Source organism: Rhinolophus sinicus, linkage group LG09, assembly GCF_036562045.2.
Source record: "Rhinolophus sinicus isolate RSC01 linkage group LG09, ASM3656204v1, whole genome shotgun sequence".
In the NCBI taxonomy this organism is placed as follows: Eukaryota; Metazoa; Chordata; class Mammalia; order Chiroptera; family Rhinolophidae; genus Rhinolophus; species Rhinolophus sinicus.
Genome location: NC_133758.1, coordinates 6093795 through 6112828, shown reverse-complemented (window position 1 = coordinate 6112828; position 19034 = coordinate 6093795). Strand labels below are relative to the sequence as shown.

General features: G+C 35.7%; 1 protein-coding gene across 1 annotated transcript in view; it reads left to right on the top strand.

The window, feature by feature from the left end:
* DOK6 (docking protein 6) overlaps nucleotides 1–19034 on the top strand; it is a 272321-nt gene that overhangs the window by 85869 nt on the left and 167418 nt on the right. The window contains exon 3 of the mRNA XM_019729346.2: nucleotides 11140–11254. Within this exon, the coding sequence (XP_019584905.1) occupies nucleotides 11140–11254 (115 nt within the window). The remainder of the gene's footprint in view (nucleotides 1–11139; nucleotides 11255–19034) is intronic.

Genomic DNA, 19034 nt, shown 5'->3' with positions numbered 1-19034 from the left:
CTATGTAGCTTTCTATCTCCAATCTGAAAATTAAGCAACCGAAGATGAAGAGGAATGCAGAATAGGAAGAGTTAATCTTTTAATAAATAGCTAACCTGATGTCATAGACTGTAACTGGAAGCTCCCTAAAGCACTTTAATAACTAGAATCAGTGTATGTGACGGCTGAAATTTACCTTTCTCATGTGAAGATTAATGTTTGTATTATTGCAACTTACTCTTCATAGTACTTGGGCGGCTAATTCCATTTCCTAGTGATTTAAATTTTCTTTCAGGGACTTTTTTTCTTCAATGATTATGAACTAAGACAGTAAAATTTGACCAATCCTGATATGAGAGAATAATGTGGGCATGATTCATCAGTAATAAAAAATATTAAGGGTTGTTTTCAAGAATGTATGTAAATGGTCTCTTCTCTTATTTTGGTTCTTTTTAGTAAGTTTTGCCTAATCCCTCTACCTGGCTATTTTAGTATAGGCTATAGGTAAATATCAGAAGCATTGCCTTTGGACATGTTCAATTGAAATGTTTATGAGGCATTCAAACCAAAATATTTGTGCCAACTTCACTACTTTTCTTCTTCCTATAATCTCAGCTAGCTCTGTGACAATGATTTTTTGCATCTTTTTTTCTTAGAATGTACATGGAGTGTTACTAAAATTCTCTTGTATCATCTCTTCTCTTATTCTATAATGACAGTCTCCATCACTCGAATGTGATTGATTCCATCTTGGGATCAAAATTATATTACCATTAAGCAATTCTAACCTTGCTCAAATTAAAGGAAATACTTTCAACAGACATATTTGCTTTCACTGGGTGAAGTAAGTAGCAGACAGGCTGTGTCCTGCCTCTGAGAGTAACTGCCATTATGCTACCGAGACTTTACTAGGAAACTACTATTCAATCCAATTCCATATAATAAATAAAATACTATTTTAATATAACATAGACTTTCAGGAGACTCCTGTCTAGTGGCAAGACAGACACCGAGGCTCAGAAGATGAAGAAGATACAGACACACCATAGGGACAAGAATTGCCCGCCTCCCTAGGACTATTATGAGGCGTAATAAGATATTACAAATGAACTTTTTTAAAGAGTGTTTGGAGCAGTCAGGAAATGCTAAGAGTTATTATTATGCTAAGAGTTTGGAGATTTTGCAATCAGAGGAAATAATGTTTGTAAATGGCTAACTATGATGAAATACGGTGACATGCACAGTGCGGTTATAACAGTATAAGGGAACAGTTCATTCTGCCTCCAGCAATTAGAACTCTCCAAAGGAGGTGACGGTCAAGGGCTTCTTAAGATGACTCTGCTTTGACAAAGCAAAATAATGGAGAGGAATGCATGACTAAACGAGGAGGAAAAAGCGGGATTTCGTGTCCTGAAAGTTACACTGCAGGGTGAGTTGAAGAAATTTTGAGCAATCTGGTCCTGACAAATGCTGAAAGGAGGACCAGTGTGGGGGAAGATACGCTCTAAAGAAGTGGCCGAGGCCTATGACGAACGATAAATACCTTACTCAGGAGTGTAGTCTTGAACCTTTAAGCAGTAGAGAAGTTGTGAAGGGTTTTAAATGGTTTTTCATTCTTCAAGTATATATTTAGAAAAAAATAATTTGCATGGCATCACATCACATGAATAGGATAAGGGAGAGACTGTGTACAGAAAAATGAGTTAACGGAATATTATAATATTCCCACATTCCCAAAATAGACAGCAAGGTCCTGAATGGAGAAAGGTAAAGTGAATGGAAGGGAGATAGATTTGGGTCATATTTCTAGGTATTGTCAAATAGAATTAAAAAGACTAAGTAACTCATTGGCTATAGGAAACATGAAAGAGGGAGGATTAAGACTGATATCTTTTCAAGACTGGGTGACATACGAATAGTCATGTGGTGCTTCGACGCAGGACCGTGTGAGGAGAGTTTTCAGTGGTGAAGAAAAGAAGTCGGTCTTGGTAGGTTAGATTTTGACGTACTTATGAGGTTTCCACGTAGGTATTTCATTAAACAATTAGAAGTATAACCAGTTGTAGTGGAATTGTCCAGGAAATCTATTGAATCGAATTAATGATAAAGTGGGTGTATATAAACACCTCTCTGTGAAAGCCTGATTAGTGCAAAATAAAACTGTTTCTTCTAAAAGACATGGGCTTTTAGTACCAGCCGTATGGCGACATTCAGAATATTTCACGTGTATTTCAATTGTATGTTTATCAAGAGTTACAAATCAAAAAATTGGCCCTAGAATGAAAAAGAAATCAGCTAATTCAAGGAATAATAGAAAATTATGAATAGTGCCATTTAAGTGAGAAACTGTTAGAATAAATGTTGAAATACTAAACAAATTTATGAAATGTATAGTAATTATCAAGACTCTTTAAATATACCCCTAAGTGAAAATAATAATTCTAAAGAGATAATTGTTTATTTTACCAAAAAGAAAATTATAGAAACTACTGACATTTGCAAAGGGTTTGAAGAAGAGAGAGGACAAAACTTTAGAGGCTGTGTGTGTCCCGCTTTCCCCTGGGGCTGTCTCTCCCTATGACAGGGTGGGTGGGAGTGCGAGGTACAGAGAACGCCAACCCAGGGGTCAGGGGGTGTTAATTTCTCCAAGGTCTGGACAACCAGTCATTAAGTCAAACAAGAGCAATCGTAAATGTTCATGATATTTTTATCCTGAAATATACTCTTGCCCCTGACAAATCAAAAACTAAACCATCACTTCCCAGGGCTTTCTCCATTAGTTGAATTATGAATCCCCCTTTTTTTTTTTTAGAAGTGAACACTTGTAAAGCTGTACATTTCTCATAGTTCTCTCTGATGGTCAGGTAAATAAAGGAAGACCTTTTCATGAGAAAGATTGGTGTATTTTCAACTTTATTTTCTCTTGGGCAATTAATGGTCAGTCCAAATATTGGATCTCCAGAATTGGGGGGAGGGGGGGAATTCCTCATTTTCAAGATGGACTTAAGAAATAAGACTAGTATGAATTTCCCCAATTGTTCTATTTTTTTAATGTTTAAATATAAAGTTGTGGTTAGCCAGTTATCTGCTCTGGTGCTCAATATTAATAAATCAAGAAAAAGATCAAATGAGTGAAATATTTCCAATCTAAGTGAAGGATTTCTGAAAAATAAGCTAATGGCACAATTATTTCTTTGCCGACTTTGTGCTGTGCTCTATCTGGAACATACATATTACAAAGCTTATGAGTATTAATGGTCTCATTTAGACATTTGATATGTTTACTGTGAGAGAGATCTTGCTGCATAAATCAATTTTTATATAAAACTGCTGTAAAATCGTATATACTTTCTTTTTTACTTCTTGATAGAAATAAATTTGAAATTCAAATCACTAGCTGCTGAAGGAAGTTATTAAAAATGCATTAGGGTTGAAAATTTAGCTGTATGTAATTGTCATAACAGATATTCAAAACAAATTTATCCTCAATGAAAACTGAACTAAAGCAATTTACATAGAATCAGCTAATAAATTTTCCTATTTTTTTCTAAGCAAATGAAAAAGAAACAGTTTATAGAAATTTTAATAAAATAAATATGAGTGCTGTCCATAGGGAGGAAAATATAAAGTCCCTTAGAAGGATGAATGAAAATAAAACTATGTGAAATTCCAGCGCTGAAAACTATGTGATGCCAGAAAAGCAATGCCTGTACTGGGGCCAATGCTATTTCTAAATCCTCTATAACCTGACATTGAAAACATAATTTCATTCCATCTGGTTTACTCCTATTTGGAGTTGTCAGTATTTTGTGTAGAGCAAACACCTGAGAAAGTTGAAAAACATGAAAACTAGTCACCTGTGAATATACCATATTCTTAAAGATAGAAGCAAAATCATTGATAAGTATGGAAACAGGGCATGTGTACCGTGCATGACATTGAACATCTTCATTTCTATTCCACTGGCCACACGCTTGGATGGGCACACACTTGGTGTGATGTGAAGGGTGTTCAAAGGTTTGGTGTCTCTTCAGATACTGCTAGAAGATCCCAGAGTGATAATTGTTTACTGAGGTTGAGGCATCTTATTCACTAGTTCATTCATCCGTTCATTTATTCATCCATCTGTAATCTCTTATCTTGAAGAGGTCTGTTTTGTGTGTGTGTGTTTTTTCTTTAACATAAGCTCTTATTTACAAACACATTCATTCTTGGGACAGTCGCACATTAATCCATTATTAATTGTTTTACTCATATGATCACATGATAGTCATTCAGGGAAGACTCAAAGAACTGGAATATAAAACGTTTGATTTTAGGTAGGATGAAAAGATAGAGGGATATGCCCAAGGCACAGCACACTGCTGCACCATTTGTGCAGTGTCTCTGCCAGAAATGGGTGGGTTGTGAATGAGACCATCTCTAAAGCCAGATATCAGCAGGTGAGACCAGGAGTTAAGACCTTCTGGTGGAGGCAATCGACAAAGTTGTGAACTGAAAATAAGAGGGAACCCCCAGAGTTAAACTTCATTTTGTAATGTTTGCTTCAAGGACAATTAGAATTGACATCTAAACAGTTAAGGTATCTCCAATAAGAATCACTCTGTGCGGCGTAGGGACGCCACGCAAAATGGATCACTCAGCAATCAGGATTTTTGCTTATAACCTAATGCTCCACAACAGATGTCTGTTCACTGAGAAACAAGGAATCAGACTCTTAGAAAATGTCTGTAAGATTGGTCTGGGCTTGACTTAGAGGATACAGAAGTATGACTTATGTTAGCAAATGACTGTCTTTATTTCACTTTTCAAAACTATCCGTGTGTGTGTGTGTGTGTGTGTGTGTGTGTGTGTGTGCGTGTGAATCACCCATAATGGTACTACATCAGAAGAAGCATGGTTTGACCTAAATAATATCTTTCTCCCCTTTTCCTTCCTGTAAAATGCAAATAATATCATATCTCACAAAGTGAGATGATAATTTAATGTAAGATTATATACAAAATGTAAAATGACTATGGTTGTACAAGTCATTTCTCTGAAACCAGGGAAATAATTCATACCAACTTTAGAAAAATGTTGAGACCAACTTGCATGGTAAAGTAAATTATAATTTCAAACAAGTCATTTTACATGGTAAATCAGTAATTTTAGAAAGACTATTCAATAGTACAAATCTGTTATGACATTATTTTCATCATCTCTGAAGCACTTATACATTTAATTAATGGATCCAATGCCATTAATTATTATTGCAGAATATCATCATTGCATTTTTGGTTCTGTTTTTTTACCCATTACCAGTCTGGCTGATTTTGCAATAGCTGACAGACGCAACAGGAGAAAAGCTTATTGCATAGTGGTTCACTGAGGATAAGCTGTTTTTCTGTCATTAATGGAAAGTTATATATTATACCTCAAGTAATGACTGCATATTTATTTACAATTTGAAACATATTTCAGTGAGACTTCATTCATGAATTAATACTTTGTTCCTCACTATAATATCTACCTAACAACTTTTATGAGTAACAATGTTTTATGTTTATTTCAAACTGTATAATATTTTTTAAATGTAAAGCCTTTCATATCTAATACTTCTATAAAAAACATTAAAATTTTAATTAACCATTAACAATCCTAGGTTACAAACCAATAGCAGCCATTGGACTGATTTTATTGATTAGAGAACAGGTTCTTAATTTAAAGAACCTTGTGTTTTTAGAGTCAATGAAATGACTTGTTTTGATGATAACTGTTGCATTATTTCTACTCAGAATTTTTTTCATACATTATTTGAGCTCTGGAAGAAATGGTTAAATTGCTACTGTATAATATTCAGGAAAATAAGGGTTTGTTTTTTGGTTTTTTACTTTCATTTATTTGGAGACAGGGAAAGAGAAATTTAAGTGTTTGCTTAAAAATGCAATTATTTTCCTCTAGCTCTCCTTTTCTATATCTTTGAATCAAGTTAATCATATTTAGATATCCAGTGTACTATAAAATTAAATTTTAACCTGATTTGCAGTAGCATGGATTTCTTCTGTAATCCTTTTATCCTTTCCTAAAATATTTGCGTTGGTATAGAGAAAATTGTCCTACTAAGCTTGGGGCTACCATGACATTCTCCTAGTCTTAGAGCTGGTACATCTGATTCTCTGATGGTGGGCTAAAAGTCAACTTTCCTATCTTTTATCCCAGTTTTATCTTGCAAGTAAACTGATGCAACTAGACCCATCATTATCCCCAAGTTTGGATCTTTTGTGCAGTTCAGTCACTAGCAATAATTGTCAGGCTGTTGTCATTTTCTGTTGTTGCATCACAAGTTACCACCAACTCTAGGCTTCAAAAGACACTCATTTCTGAGTTCACAGTTCTGTATGTCAAAAGGCCTAGCCTATCTGTGTTCTCTGATGAGGGTTTCAGGAGCCCGAGGTCAAGGAGTCAGACTGAGTTGTTCTCTGGTAGCTCTGGAGAAAACTCTGCTCCCAAGCTCCTTTTGTAGCTGGCTAATTCACTTCCTACCAGCTGTGGCACTGATGCCCTGTGTTCTTGCCAGATGTCAAGCCGGGGCTGCTCTTAGCCACTGAGGCTGCTGCCCTCAGTCTGTGACATATTTGGTTCTTTCCCTCTCCGAGACAGCAACGGCAGACCAATCCTTCTCAAGCTTTGGACCTCTGACTTTCTCCTCAGTGACCAGCTGGAGAGAACGCTCTGCTTTTAAAAGGTCCCATGACTAGTCAGACACGCCCGGAGTGTCTGTGCTGTGATCTAACTCCAGTGGAGTACTATTTCAATTTTGGTTTTATCTTTTCTTTAGGAAGGGCATTTTCAGTCTGGCAAATGAGAGAGTCACCTTTCCCTCATTATAGGTACTGTATTTGAAACAAAACACAATGCAATTTCCATTCAGGCATGGGTTTAATTTAAATAATTGCTAACTCAACACCCGTTTATAACTCACTTCTTCCTTTCTCATGTACACTACAGAGACTGAGAAAGCTAAATGATCACTTCTTTATACTTACTGCAGTTAGGGAGGTACATATTTCTGGACGAGATACAAATTTAAGTGTGCTGAAAGGTATAGAAAGTATCTTTATGTTTTCTGATATGGCCAGCAATGTCCCTTATTTCTTTTTTCCAAATTGAAAGCATAAGGGCTGGAAATGCAGCGTCCATTTTGCACCCATGAAGAAAACAGCAGGAGAGAAATGCCAAGAGGATTTGGGCCTGAGATGCCACCTCTAATATCATCAACTGTTGAACCAACACTAGTAATTGTCGATGTCAGAGTTCTTATCAGAGAAAAATAAGGTCCTATTTGCTTAAATCAGTGGCCAGCAAGCTTTAGTATGGAAATGGCAAGATCATAAAAAATTTAGGCTTTCCAGAGCATAAGGTCTGTGTTGCAGCTTTGCAGCTCTTCAGCTCTGCAGTAGGACTACATTGAACAGACATAGAGCCTATGCAGACAAATGGCTGTGCTGTGTTCTGATAAAACTTTATTTATAAAAACAGGTGAGAGACCAAACTTAGCCCACAGGCTGTAGCTTCCCTACTGCAGATTTCAATCACTGATAATTGGCTGTTCTATTACTTGAAGATAGAGATAGAGATAGATAGATAGATAGATAGATAGATAGATAGATAGATAGATAGATACATACATACATACATACATACATACATATATACATACATACATACATACATATAGACAGATATAGATATACATATATAGAGATAGATTTAACTAAATTAAAAAGCATTAATAGGGGCGGCCGGTTGGCTCAGTTGGTTAGAGTGCAGTGCTCATAACACCAAGGTTGCTGGTTTGAGTCCCACACGGGCCAGTGAGCTGCGCCCTTTAGATTGAAAACAATTGAAAACAACGACTTGACTTGGAGCTGACAAGTCCTGGAAAAACACACTGTTCCCCAATATTCCCCAATAAAATGTTAAAAAAAAAAAAAAAAAGCATTAATAATCCTGAATATATGTCTAGATGCTGTAGCTATAGGTAAACATTAGCTAAATATGATTGGCAGCTAACTCATGGATCACACCTAGAATTGGTCTCATAACCTTAGGAAAGTAACTAATCAAAATCAGAAAGGAATACGTAAAATTATTTCTGTTTGTAGATGACATTATCCTATATGTAAAAAACTAAAGACTTCATTAAAAAACAAAAACCCTGTTTGAACAAATAAATGAATTCAGTAAAACTGGAGGATACAAAATCAACATATGAAAATCAGTTGCATTTCTTAACACCAACAATGATCTCTCTGAAAAGGAAATCAAGAAAACAATCCTATTTACGATAGCATCAAAAGACTAAAATACTTAGGAATAAATTTAACCAAAGACTTGAAAGTACTGTACACAGAAACTCTGACATGGATGAAAGAAATTGAAGAAGACACATATGGAAATATCCTGTGTTCATAGATTAGAAGACTTAATATTGTTAAAATGTCCATAGTACCCAAAGAAATCTACAAATTCACGCATATATGGTTAGATCTAGCTAAGACAATTAGCGGATTTTAAGAAATTTCCACACCCACCCCAACCACCATCCTGATCAGTCAGCAGTCATCAACATCGAGGCAGGACCCTCCACCAGTGAAAAGATTAGACTCACTGAAGGTTCAGACGATGGTTAGCGTTTTTTAGCAATAAAACAGTTTTGATTAAAAGATGTATATATTTTTAGAAATAATGTTATTTCCCATTTAATAGACTACAGTGTGGTGTAATACAGGGTAAACACGACTTGTATATGCTCTGGGAACTCAAAAAATTTCTGTAACTTGCTTATTGAGATATTTGCTTGGATGTGGTGATCTGGAACCGGACCTGCAATATCGCCAGTGTACCTGGCCAGATCCTCCTCTGTGCTTCTTAACTCTGCTTTTAATTCAATCTCAGGGTTTGTCACTGCTGTTTGTGAACTATGAAGTCCTACAGAAAAAGGCTATGTGCTTCATCTTTGAACAGTTTGACTTTATCACCATGGATTCCTTAGGGATCACCCCTTAAAATAAAAATTAACACCTGTTATCAAAGTCATCATTTAGGGATATTTATATTTGGGTTTTAATTGTGTCACTTATTAGACCTCAATATTTTACATTTTTGACCATGGCATTTATTGACTTAGGTTTAATCAACCTGAATCATTTTCAAGTAATTTTCCTTGAATTAAATTATGTTAATTTCATATTTATTTGAAGTGATTATTATAATGCTTTTATTAAACTTTAATATTTTGTGTTTTTACAACCATATGAAAAATCAATATTTAATAAATATATATTGGACTATTAAATAATGCGATAATTTATTGATTTATTATTGAAATGTTCTAAGATTTCACAATCGTAATAAATGTTGATAATTATTTTGATGTCACGTTGACAGGTTTTAGACTAACAAAACATTTTTATTTTAAACCACATAAAAACATTATTTTAAAAGTCTTCATCTAAGAAAGTACACTTTCATACTAGATGGTGAATCTGTATAATAGTAAGAGTGGAAAGTGAGGATAGGAGATTGAAACATAGTAGATCTTGATCTTAATTGTTCTGATTCAAAATATTTTTTGAAATATATATTGAATTGAAGAGGGATGGTTCCAAAGATATGAAAACTCCTTAGAACACCTTCTGGTATGATTTTAAAACATTTTATAATCTAGTATAACACTTGAACTTCCTAACCAAGACAAGTGAAAGGAAGGAAGGAAGGAAGGAAGGAAGGAAGGAAGGAAGGAAGGAAGGAAGGAAGGAAGGAGGAAAGAAAGAAAAGGAAAAAAACAAAGAGAAAGAAAGGCAGACTATACAGGACTATGGGACAATTATAAAGGGTGTAATACATGCATAATGGAATACAAAGAGGAGAAGAGAGAGAGTAACAGAAGAAATATTTGAAACAATAATAACCAACAATTTCCTCCAAACTAATGTTAGACGCAAAACTACAGATTCAGGAAGCCCAGTGAACACCAAGCAGGATAAATTTTTAAAAAATAATAATAACTATATCTAGGCATATCATTTTCTAACTACAGAAAATCAAAGAAGGGAGATGAGGGTAAGGGGGAACAAATATATGGTGATGGAAGGAGAACTGACTCTGGGTGGTAAACACACAATGGGATTTATAGATGATGTAATACAGAATTGTACACCTGAAATCTATGTAATTTTACTAACAATTTTCATCCCAATAAAAAAAAAAAATCAAAGAAAAAGAAAAAAATCCTGAAAGAAGCCGGAGAGGAGGGGGAACACCTTACCTGGAGAGAAAGAAAAAGAATCTCATCCATCAGCCCCTCAGAAATCATTCAAGCAAGAAGAGAGTTGAGTGAAATATTAAATATGTTGAGAGAACAACAACAATAAAAAACAACCTCCAGCCTAGAATTCTGTACCCTGCAAAATTATCCTTCAGAAGTGAAGCAAAAGACTATCAGCCAAACAACATTGACAGAATTTGTTGCCAGTAGACCTGACTTGCAAGAAATGTTTTAAAAAGTTCTTTAGAGAGAAGGAAACTAATATAGGTTAGATGGTCGGATCTATGTAAAGAGAGGAAGTGCAACAAAAAAGGAATAAGTGAAGGTAAAATGAACACCATGACCATTTTTCTCAGAAGCAGATCCATTACTTATATTTAATGACACCAACATTTTAGAGTCCTTTTGTCTGCCGATCAACAGGTGTCAGTTTCATCATGACTATAGTCCTACCAGGAACTTGCATGGTGGGTGGGAGATGGGAGAGGGGCAAGATATTAAATCCCATCAATATTTAACAAAAATGTATTGAGAAACTTTTGTGTGCCACAAGTTGTTGTTATTTACAGAAGATAGAATTTTATTAAAAGCACAGAGTCCTTGCTTTCAGGGAGCTAGTCTACGTAATTTTACATTATTTCAACTCTCAGCAAACAATGACCAAAACTGAGTCATAAGTGAAAACACTCTGCTTTATTCTGTATTGGTTTTGCCTACAGTTAATTGGGAAGGAATACAGACATCTATTAGAAAGTGGGTTAAGAGAGTAATATCACAGATGATTTTGTTTAAGCACTCTGGTACATAGTATACATTGTACACTGAATTAAAACTATTTTTCTTTCAAGGTAACTGAACTGCACAACATCAAAAATATAACCAGACTGCCTCGAGAGACAAAGAAGCATGCAGTGGCAATTATCTTTCATGATGAAACGTCCAAGACATTTGCCTGCGAGTCAGGTAAGCAATCATAGGCCCGTCTACAGCTTGAGGAAATTGAGCTGATCCTGAGACAGTGGCCCAGATGGATTAAGATACTCCGCTGAATAGGATGGGTTATTGTGATGAGAATGCACCATAGAGGACTTTAGTAAGAAGCTCAACATATTGATTTCTACAGATGTTTGTGGTGCTTGTTTATTATCTGTCTGTGTCTGGATTTCACTCCCAGGTGGTAGAAGGACTGTTAAGGTTTCCATTCAAGCTTGGAGACTTAAGTGAACAATGCCTGGGAGATGTCGTTAGGGCAAGCTTGTGACTTGTTGGATTCTGGTTGTGCAGAGTGCGGCTGTGGGCATCTGGCAGGCCAATAATAATGCTGTCTTGCAGGAGTGTGGGGCATAGCACAGCCTCCATCCCAGCTGTTTCGAAGCAGAACTCTGAGCAGTTGGTTGGTTTCATGTATTCTCAGTACTGCAAGTAAATACATTTCAGATTGCATTTGAGCATCCCGGGTCATAAAGCACTCTGACGTTATTAAGACCCAAGGCAGTTTGTAGTTTGAACTTGCAGTGTTTTTCATTTTGGAATCCCCCTGCTATGTAATATATTAGTTGGCTTATGATAGCTCTTTAAAGATTTTGCTTAATGAAATGGTGCATCTGTTTTATAATGGATGGAAGCAAAAAAGCACTCAGGGTTTGAAAGATATAAATTTAAAATAATAGTTAAATCTTTAGGAGAAGCTTTATTGAGTTTTGTTTGTTTGTTTTGTTTAAGTAAAGCTCCTGAATTTATAGGTAAAGATTATAGGAATAGATAATACCAGGTTATGTTGTTTTAAAACTGATCATATCACTTTTCCTAAATAAAATTGTTCACGGATCCTCTCCTACACTTATGTTAGTTTTACTAAATGGAATTAGAATTTATCAAAGTGTTCCTCTTTCCTTGAATGCCATTATATCTTTTGCTATACTTGTCATCTGACATCATAAGTCTTGTAAAATCGACTTTTTTGGAGTTGCGTAGAAGTCTGTTAATTGGTCATATAAATTGTGCACTAAATCCTGTCCCAACCTTGCTGGCGTCATATATTAATATCTGAAAGTATTTGCACCTTCTTGTTCACTGTGTTAAAGCTGTCTAGCCACTTTTTTCTGAGCTCTTAAATAATGTCTCGTATTAAAACCAGTAACAACCAGAAAATTGGTTTTCCAAAAAAGATAAAAGGTAATTGTCACTATTGGTGGTATGTTTCAGGTTTCAATTCTCACTACTGTGTTACAGTTTTGAAATTGTAGAGCCATGTTGTGGATACATGGGTAACACTGAAGTCTAATATTTAAGATAAGAATGATGTGGAATTATGTTCCTACATAATTCAGAAATGCAGGCTCAGAGTTGTAACCCAAAAGTCTAAAACTGAAACCATTTTAAAATTATTGATTGATTGATTGATTGATTAATTGGTAGCAGTGATGGTTTCATGTAAGATTTTTTAGAAATGTAGGGCTCTTTGTTAAAAGAGAATGGCTTTAATTTCCAAGATAAAACTTTCTGGAGAGTGAGGTTGAAGCTAGATCCAAATATAAAAGTAGAAAAATGCTTGTTTAAATTATGACTTATTTCAAAGCATTATTTGTTTTTTAAAACCATATTCTGTGCAAAGACATAATAGCAGTGTCCTTATAGCTAGTATAAATTATGTTTAAGAAACAACAGCACATTTAAAAAACAACTGTCTTAGCTTAATGGCATATGTCAATGGAACAAAAGAAAGTACTTGAAATAGATAAACAACAAATTTGACCACTTTTTCTTGAAAATTGTATTTTTAGATAGATGTTAACATGCAGTAGTCCATATCTGTTGATAAAATGGCAAATTGTATGGGGAAAAAAACAAACCACAAACTATAAAGAAGCCAGAAATGTGAAAATCAAAATAGTAAGCTTAAAGCCAATATTAAAAGGAACTCTCATTTCTTTCTAATGCAAACACAGGTCAAAGTGTATTCTCATAATGTCTAGTGGCAATGCGAGTTGTTTCAGTTATTTTTTTCAAGAAAACTGGCAACTGTTACTGAATAAATATACATACCCTTGACTTGGTGAACCTCTTCAGAACACATATCCTAAAAACACGTGCAGGAGGATGTGTTTCTAAGCCCATTATGTGTAATGATATCAAAATTGGAAACCAATGAATGCCTGTCAAGAAAATAGTTGAACAAATTATGGTATATTCTTATCACAAAATAATATACAATAACTAGGAAGAATTCTAATTAAACCAATTAACTTGAAGACATTTCTAGTTCTTCTACAAAAACAACCAACAGAAAAGTATATACCGAATAATCACATTTTGTAAAATAAATAATGAGAGTGTGTGTTTTAACAAGTGTTAACTAGGGTGCAGAAGATGATAATGAGATGGATGGAAAAGGAAGATGGGAAATAAACACAAGCAAAAAAGGAACAGTAAGAAACTAAAAAGAACAGAAGAAAATGCCCAGCATGTAAACTATCCCATTTACATGAAATTATGCGTACGTGAATGTGTATATGAGTGCATCCAATTTTTTTTTAAGTTAGTCATCAGGGAAATGCAAATTAAAGCCACAATGAGATATTAGTATGCACCTATCAGAATGGCTAAAATTAAAAAAATAATATCAGTAACACCACCAAATCCTTGTGAGGTTTCAGAGAAAGTGGAACATTCAGACATTGCTGGTGGGAATGTAACATGGTACAGCCACCCTGGAAAATGGTTGGCAGCTTCTTACAGAATTAAACTTGTAATTATTACACAATCCAACAACTGTATTCTTGGACCTTCATCTCAGAAAAAAAGGAAAACTTATGTTCACACACACACACACACACACACACACACACATCTGTACAACCATGTGCATAGTAGCTATTTAATAGCTGAAAACTGGAAAGAGCCCAATGTTCTGCAACACACCAGGGTACACTCATACCGTGAAGAACACCTCAACAATGAAAAGGAACAAACTATTGATCTAGGCAGCAACCGGGAAGAATCTCAAATTATGCCAAGTGGGGGAAAAAGGCCAATCCGAGAAGATTACCTACGCTGTGAGTCCATTTTTATAATACCTGAGAAATGACAGATTTTAGAAACGGAGGACAGATTAGATGCCAGAGGTTAGAATGGGGTTTGGGGTGTGGGTCTGGGAGTATAAAATCATAAAAGGGGCACATGAATTTGTCTTGGAACTGAGCCGTTGTTGATTGTCATGGTACCTACACAATCTACACAGGTAATAAATGGTCCAGAAGTTGCACACACACACAATTAAACACAAGCAAAACTGGGGAAATCTGAGCAGATCAGGGCACTAACAATGTCAGTATCCTGGTTGTGCTATTCTACTATCGTTTTGCAAAATATAGTCACTGGGGGCACGTGGGCAAAATGTATGCAGGCTCTCTCTGCAGTATCTTCTACTGCGCTTATCTCAATAAATTAGCAATAAAAATTAGATCTGTATCTATTATCTGCAAGATCACCTATGATGCATTTTTAAGTTAAAAAACAGGGTGGGGAGCGTTGTAGGGAAGAAGTGTTTGGTATATTCTCATATAGTAAAAAGAAACTGACAACAGTAACAACACACAACAAAACATCATCCCAAATGTGTGCCTGTATAGCCTGTGTATGTTGTACGAACACAAAGCAACGTGTGCTCAAGTGCATAGTCTGTGTCCTGCTCCTTCTAACATTGAGACCTTGTATGAGCTCCCCCCTGCCTGCCGAGCTCCTGGCACACACAGCTCACCTGGCCATCTCATCTCCTTACTCTGTCATCATAGGTGTCTCGTGCCCCCTTGTGTTACTACTGCCGTGCTCTATGCTCCATAACACCCTGAACTTGAACTTCACGTCTCTCTACTCTGTTAGATTTTATGCTTGATGAAGACATGACCATACTTTCTTTCTCACTCTGGAATTCCCAGCACCACAGTGCTAATAAGAATTTGTTGGCTTAATGAATTAACGAATCAGTAAAATGTATGCTGAAGTTTTGTTATAGTGATATATTTATCATTCTCCTTTTACAAAGAGAATTTTTTTTCAAAACAAATTTCAGAGTCTAATTGGGCAGCCCCATGGAATTATTTAAATTGCCAAATGACAGATTACTTTGTGTTTGGGAGAGCGGGGCGATGACCAATGTGCTGCATTCATGCACGTGAGCATGTGTGTGTGTGTGTGTGTGTGTGTGTACATGAGGGTGTAAATAGCCATGGTCCACCAGGTCTGCTGCAAGAACTCTATGAGTTCTTGTTGGATACCAATGAGAAAGTCTGCATTTTGCCTAGTGCTTGTTAAAAGAGCTTTCTTCTTCTTCTTCTTCCTCTTCTTCTTCTTCTTCTTCCTCTTCCTCTTCCTCTTCCTCTTCCTCTTCCTCTTCCTCTTCCTCTTCCTCTTCCTCTTCTTCTTCTTCTTCTTCTTCTTCTTCTTCTTCTTCTTCTTCTTTTTCTTCTTCTTCTTCTCCTTCTTCTCTTCTTCTTCTCCCTCTTCTTTTATGTTCAGCCTCAAGTCAGTGTCTAACGAAACCCAGAGTTTGGGTAATAGATTGTGCTTGCTTTCATTAAGGAAGAGAGAAAAAGGGGGAAAAAGAGCTCCGTGCTGTCTGTCTTTGTCAGTATATGAAACCTGAAAACTTATCCCTAAACAATTTAGGGCAAATAGTCTTTCAAGTCTAAACAACCTGATTAATTTCCTAAATAATTATTTGAAGCATTGAATTTATTCTCTAATATAATGAAGTTATTTTTATAGTTTCTTCCATCCAAAATAGGCAATAAAATATTCACAAATGAATAAACTCCCCCATATTAAAAATGAAAAAAAAAACACTTGGGGAAAACCCAAATCCACATATGTAATTATTTTTTTTTTTAAGTTTGGCATAGTATCTCTTTGTACCTGAATTATCCGGATATCAGTTTATTACATTTCAGTTTACTTTCATTATATTTCATAAATTCTATATCTTTTTTCCTAAGAGAACATTATCTTCTAAAATTACCTTACTTCCCCATAATTGTTTGTATTAGTCAATAAGAAATATTTGTATCTTACGATGTGATGACTGATTGCTATAAAAAAGCATCTTCTCTAAGGTTATCTGCTTCTCAGGCTTCGTGTAATCTTTCATGCCACAAATAGGCCCAAAAGGATGCAGTCAAAAATCATTCTTGAATTCAACATGAAAGGTAGTAAGCATGCTTGTAAGCCTTTGTTTTCATTAGCATTCTTATTATATATGCAATTAGGAAACCGATGGTATCGACCCATAGACATTAGAAATGAGATCCCTCATACAAAGGTCCTATACTTTGGGCACCCGCTACAGATCATAGAACTCTTCACGTTTGTGGTAATGCAGCTAATTTACTAGAAGTAAGAGGGTAAGACAATTAATAGATTTTAATGATTACTCACTTGTATAGTCAAATAAGAGTTTAAATTGTCAAAATATAGTTTACGATAACCCAAAATAACAGCTGGTTTATATCCAGTACAAAGGAGGAAATCAATTTTATTGCATTTAAGAAGTCAAATTAGGGCATGCCATTGGGAGAAATATTCACTGCTGAGTTACGTGGTCTGCAGATAAACATAGTACTTCAGTTTCAAGTGATGACAGCCCAGCACTTGGGTGAGCAGTCCATTTGCTTTGGGGATAATGGGAAACATTTCTGTTTACTGATAGTCCAATACAAAAGACAACTTGAATGAAGTTGAAACAACTTATATTTCCAGCTGATTCAGTCACTGTGGAATAGAATTGCTGCTTTATAACCATCTGCTTCTAAGCTGTCCTGCTAAGATATTTGGAAGAAATCATTTAAAAACAAAACCAAACAGAATCTAGTGGCCTTATGTGATCTGAAATGTGCTGGGATTTTGAAGTTATTTCTTTAGAGAAAGGGAAATGCTGGGTAGCAGTGACAGTCTAATGAGACTTTAAAATTTTAATGCTCTTCACAGACTCACATGGAATAAAAATACCAAACCTCCAGTTGCACTCTCATAAAAAGGTTAAAGTAATTTGGCAAAATTTGGTCACGGTTTTCTAAGGTTGGCATGATAAACAAATAAGAATCAGAAGTGGTTGGAGCAGAAGTTTATAAAGCTTGATTACTTTGCAGTGCCCAGGTGCTGGTGTGTAACAGAGATACATGAAACGGTCTGGGGGTGCAGGCCAGGGCAGTCCCTGCATAGACACCCATGGCTGAGGTGAGTTGACGGGACTTAGGTTGACCGTGGCTAGCTCACCATACTTAAAAGAGGTTCTTTGATTTGGGATGCTGGAAACAAAGAGGAATGAGATCACTGTGAGAGGAAAATGTGTAACCTGATTAACAATTAACTTAAGCATATACAGTGAAGTGCAACATGTATATACTGATACATTCTGATTTAATCACCCACTGAAGACTGATAAACTCTAGAAATTAATGGCTTGAGAATAAAATCTAGTATACATTCTGGTAGTCTTCCTTTATGCCCCAATTCCAATGGTTGGTTTTCTCAGTTTCACTCTGGTCCTAGTTAGTTTCCTGCCTTTGAACTCTGAACAGTCAAAAGAGCGGCAGCTGATTGGTCACCTGCAGTGTCAGTCAGCCCTCTCATCCCAGTCTCGCCATCCACGCCTCCAGCACGCTGCCCTTGCTCAGGGCTGCCCTGCGTGGTTTTCTGCCCATCACATCATACAATGAAGCACTAGCCAACTCTTTTGCCCTTTCTCTAAGCCAACCAAGTAGATTTCCCCCAAAGTCAATCGAGTTCCAGAAAGTACTTTTAGAATTAACTACTGTATCTGCGAAAATTTGCAAAGTATTTTTCAAGTTTTATGAACAGTTAACATACAGCGTCAGCTGGAAAATGGTCCGATAGGGGGGGTGTCATCATCATACCTTATTCTTGTACATTAAGAAAAGGTGCTTTTGCTTTATTTTCAGGATTTACATAAAGAAATTACCTTTGATGTGTCACTCTGAAATTATACCATATGCTATGCTGTTATACGGAACTGTTCTTTTCCAAGAAATCAAGCCATGTATAATTGGGTGCCAGACTTTTTGAAATCTTTGATGCAGAAATATGGTTTGAATATTTTTATGGGTGAAAAAACTTTTAGTTGAAGTGTTCAACAAGGACTTAACATTTGACTGTATTTCTTAAAGCGGCAACTCATCTCAGTAAACTAACAAAAATATGTAAGGCTTTTTATTTAAACTTTCTAAAAATGTTTTAAATAATGAATATTCAATAGTGCAATAGGCCTCAAGACCGAATTTATTTATTTATTTATTTATTTATTTATTTATTTATTTATTTATTCATTTTTGCCAATGTATCTTTTGTATCTATATATTTGTAAAAGATTCACCATAAACAGATTAGGAAAACGTCATAATGCAGTCAGTCCTCCGGTAGCACAAAACAGCATTTTACGGTAAAAAGAGCTTGTAATAGGTTGAACTGTGTCCGCCCCCCCAGAAGAATTTGTTTAACTGCCAACCCTTGTTACTTTATTTGAAAATAGGGTGTTTGAAGATGCAATTAAGTCAAGATGAGGTCACAGTTGATTAGGGTCACCCTAAGTCCGATGACTTGTGTCGTTATAAGAGAAAGGAGAGACAATGTGGATACAGAGACAGACGAAACAAAGAGAGAAGAAAGCCACGTGAAGATGTGGGCAGAGACTGGAAAGATGTAGGTACAGTCAGGGAAAGCCCAGGATGAC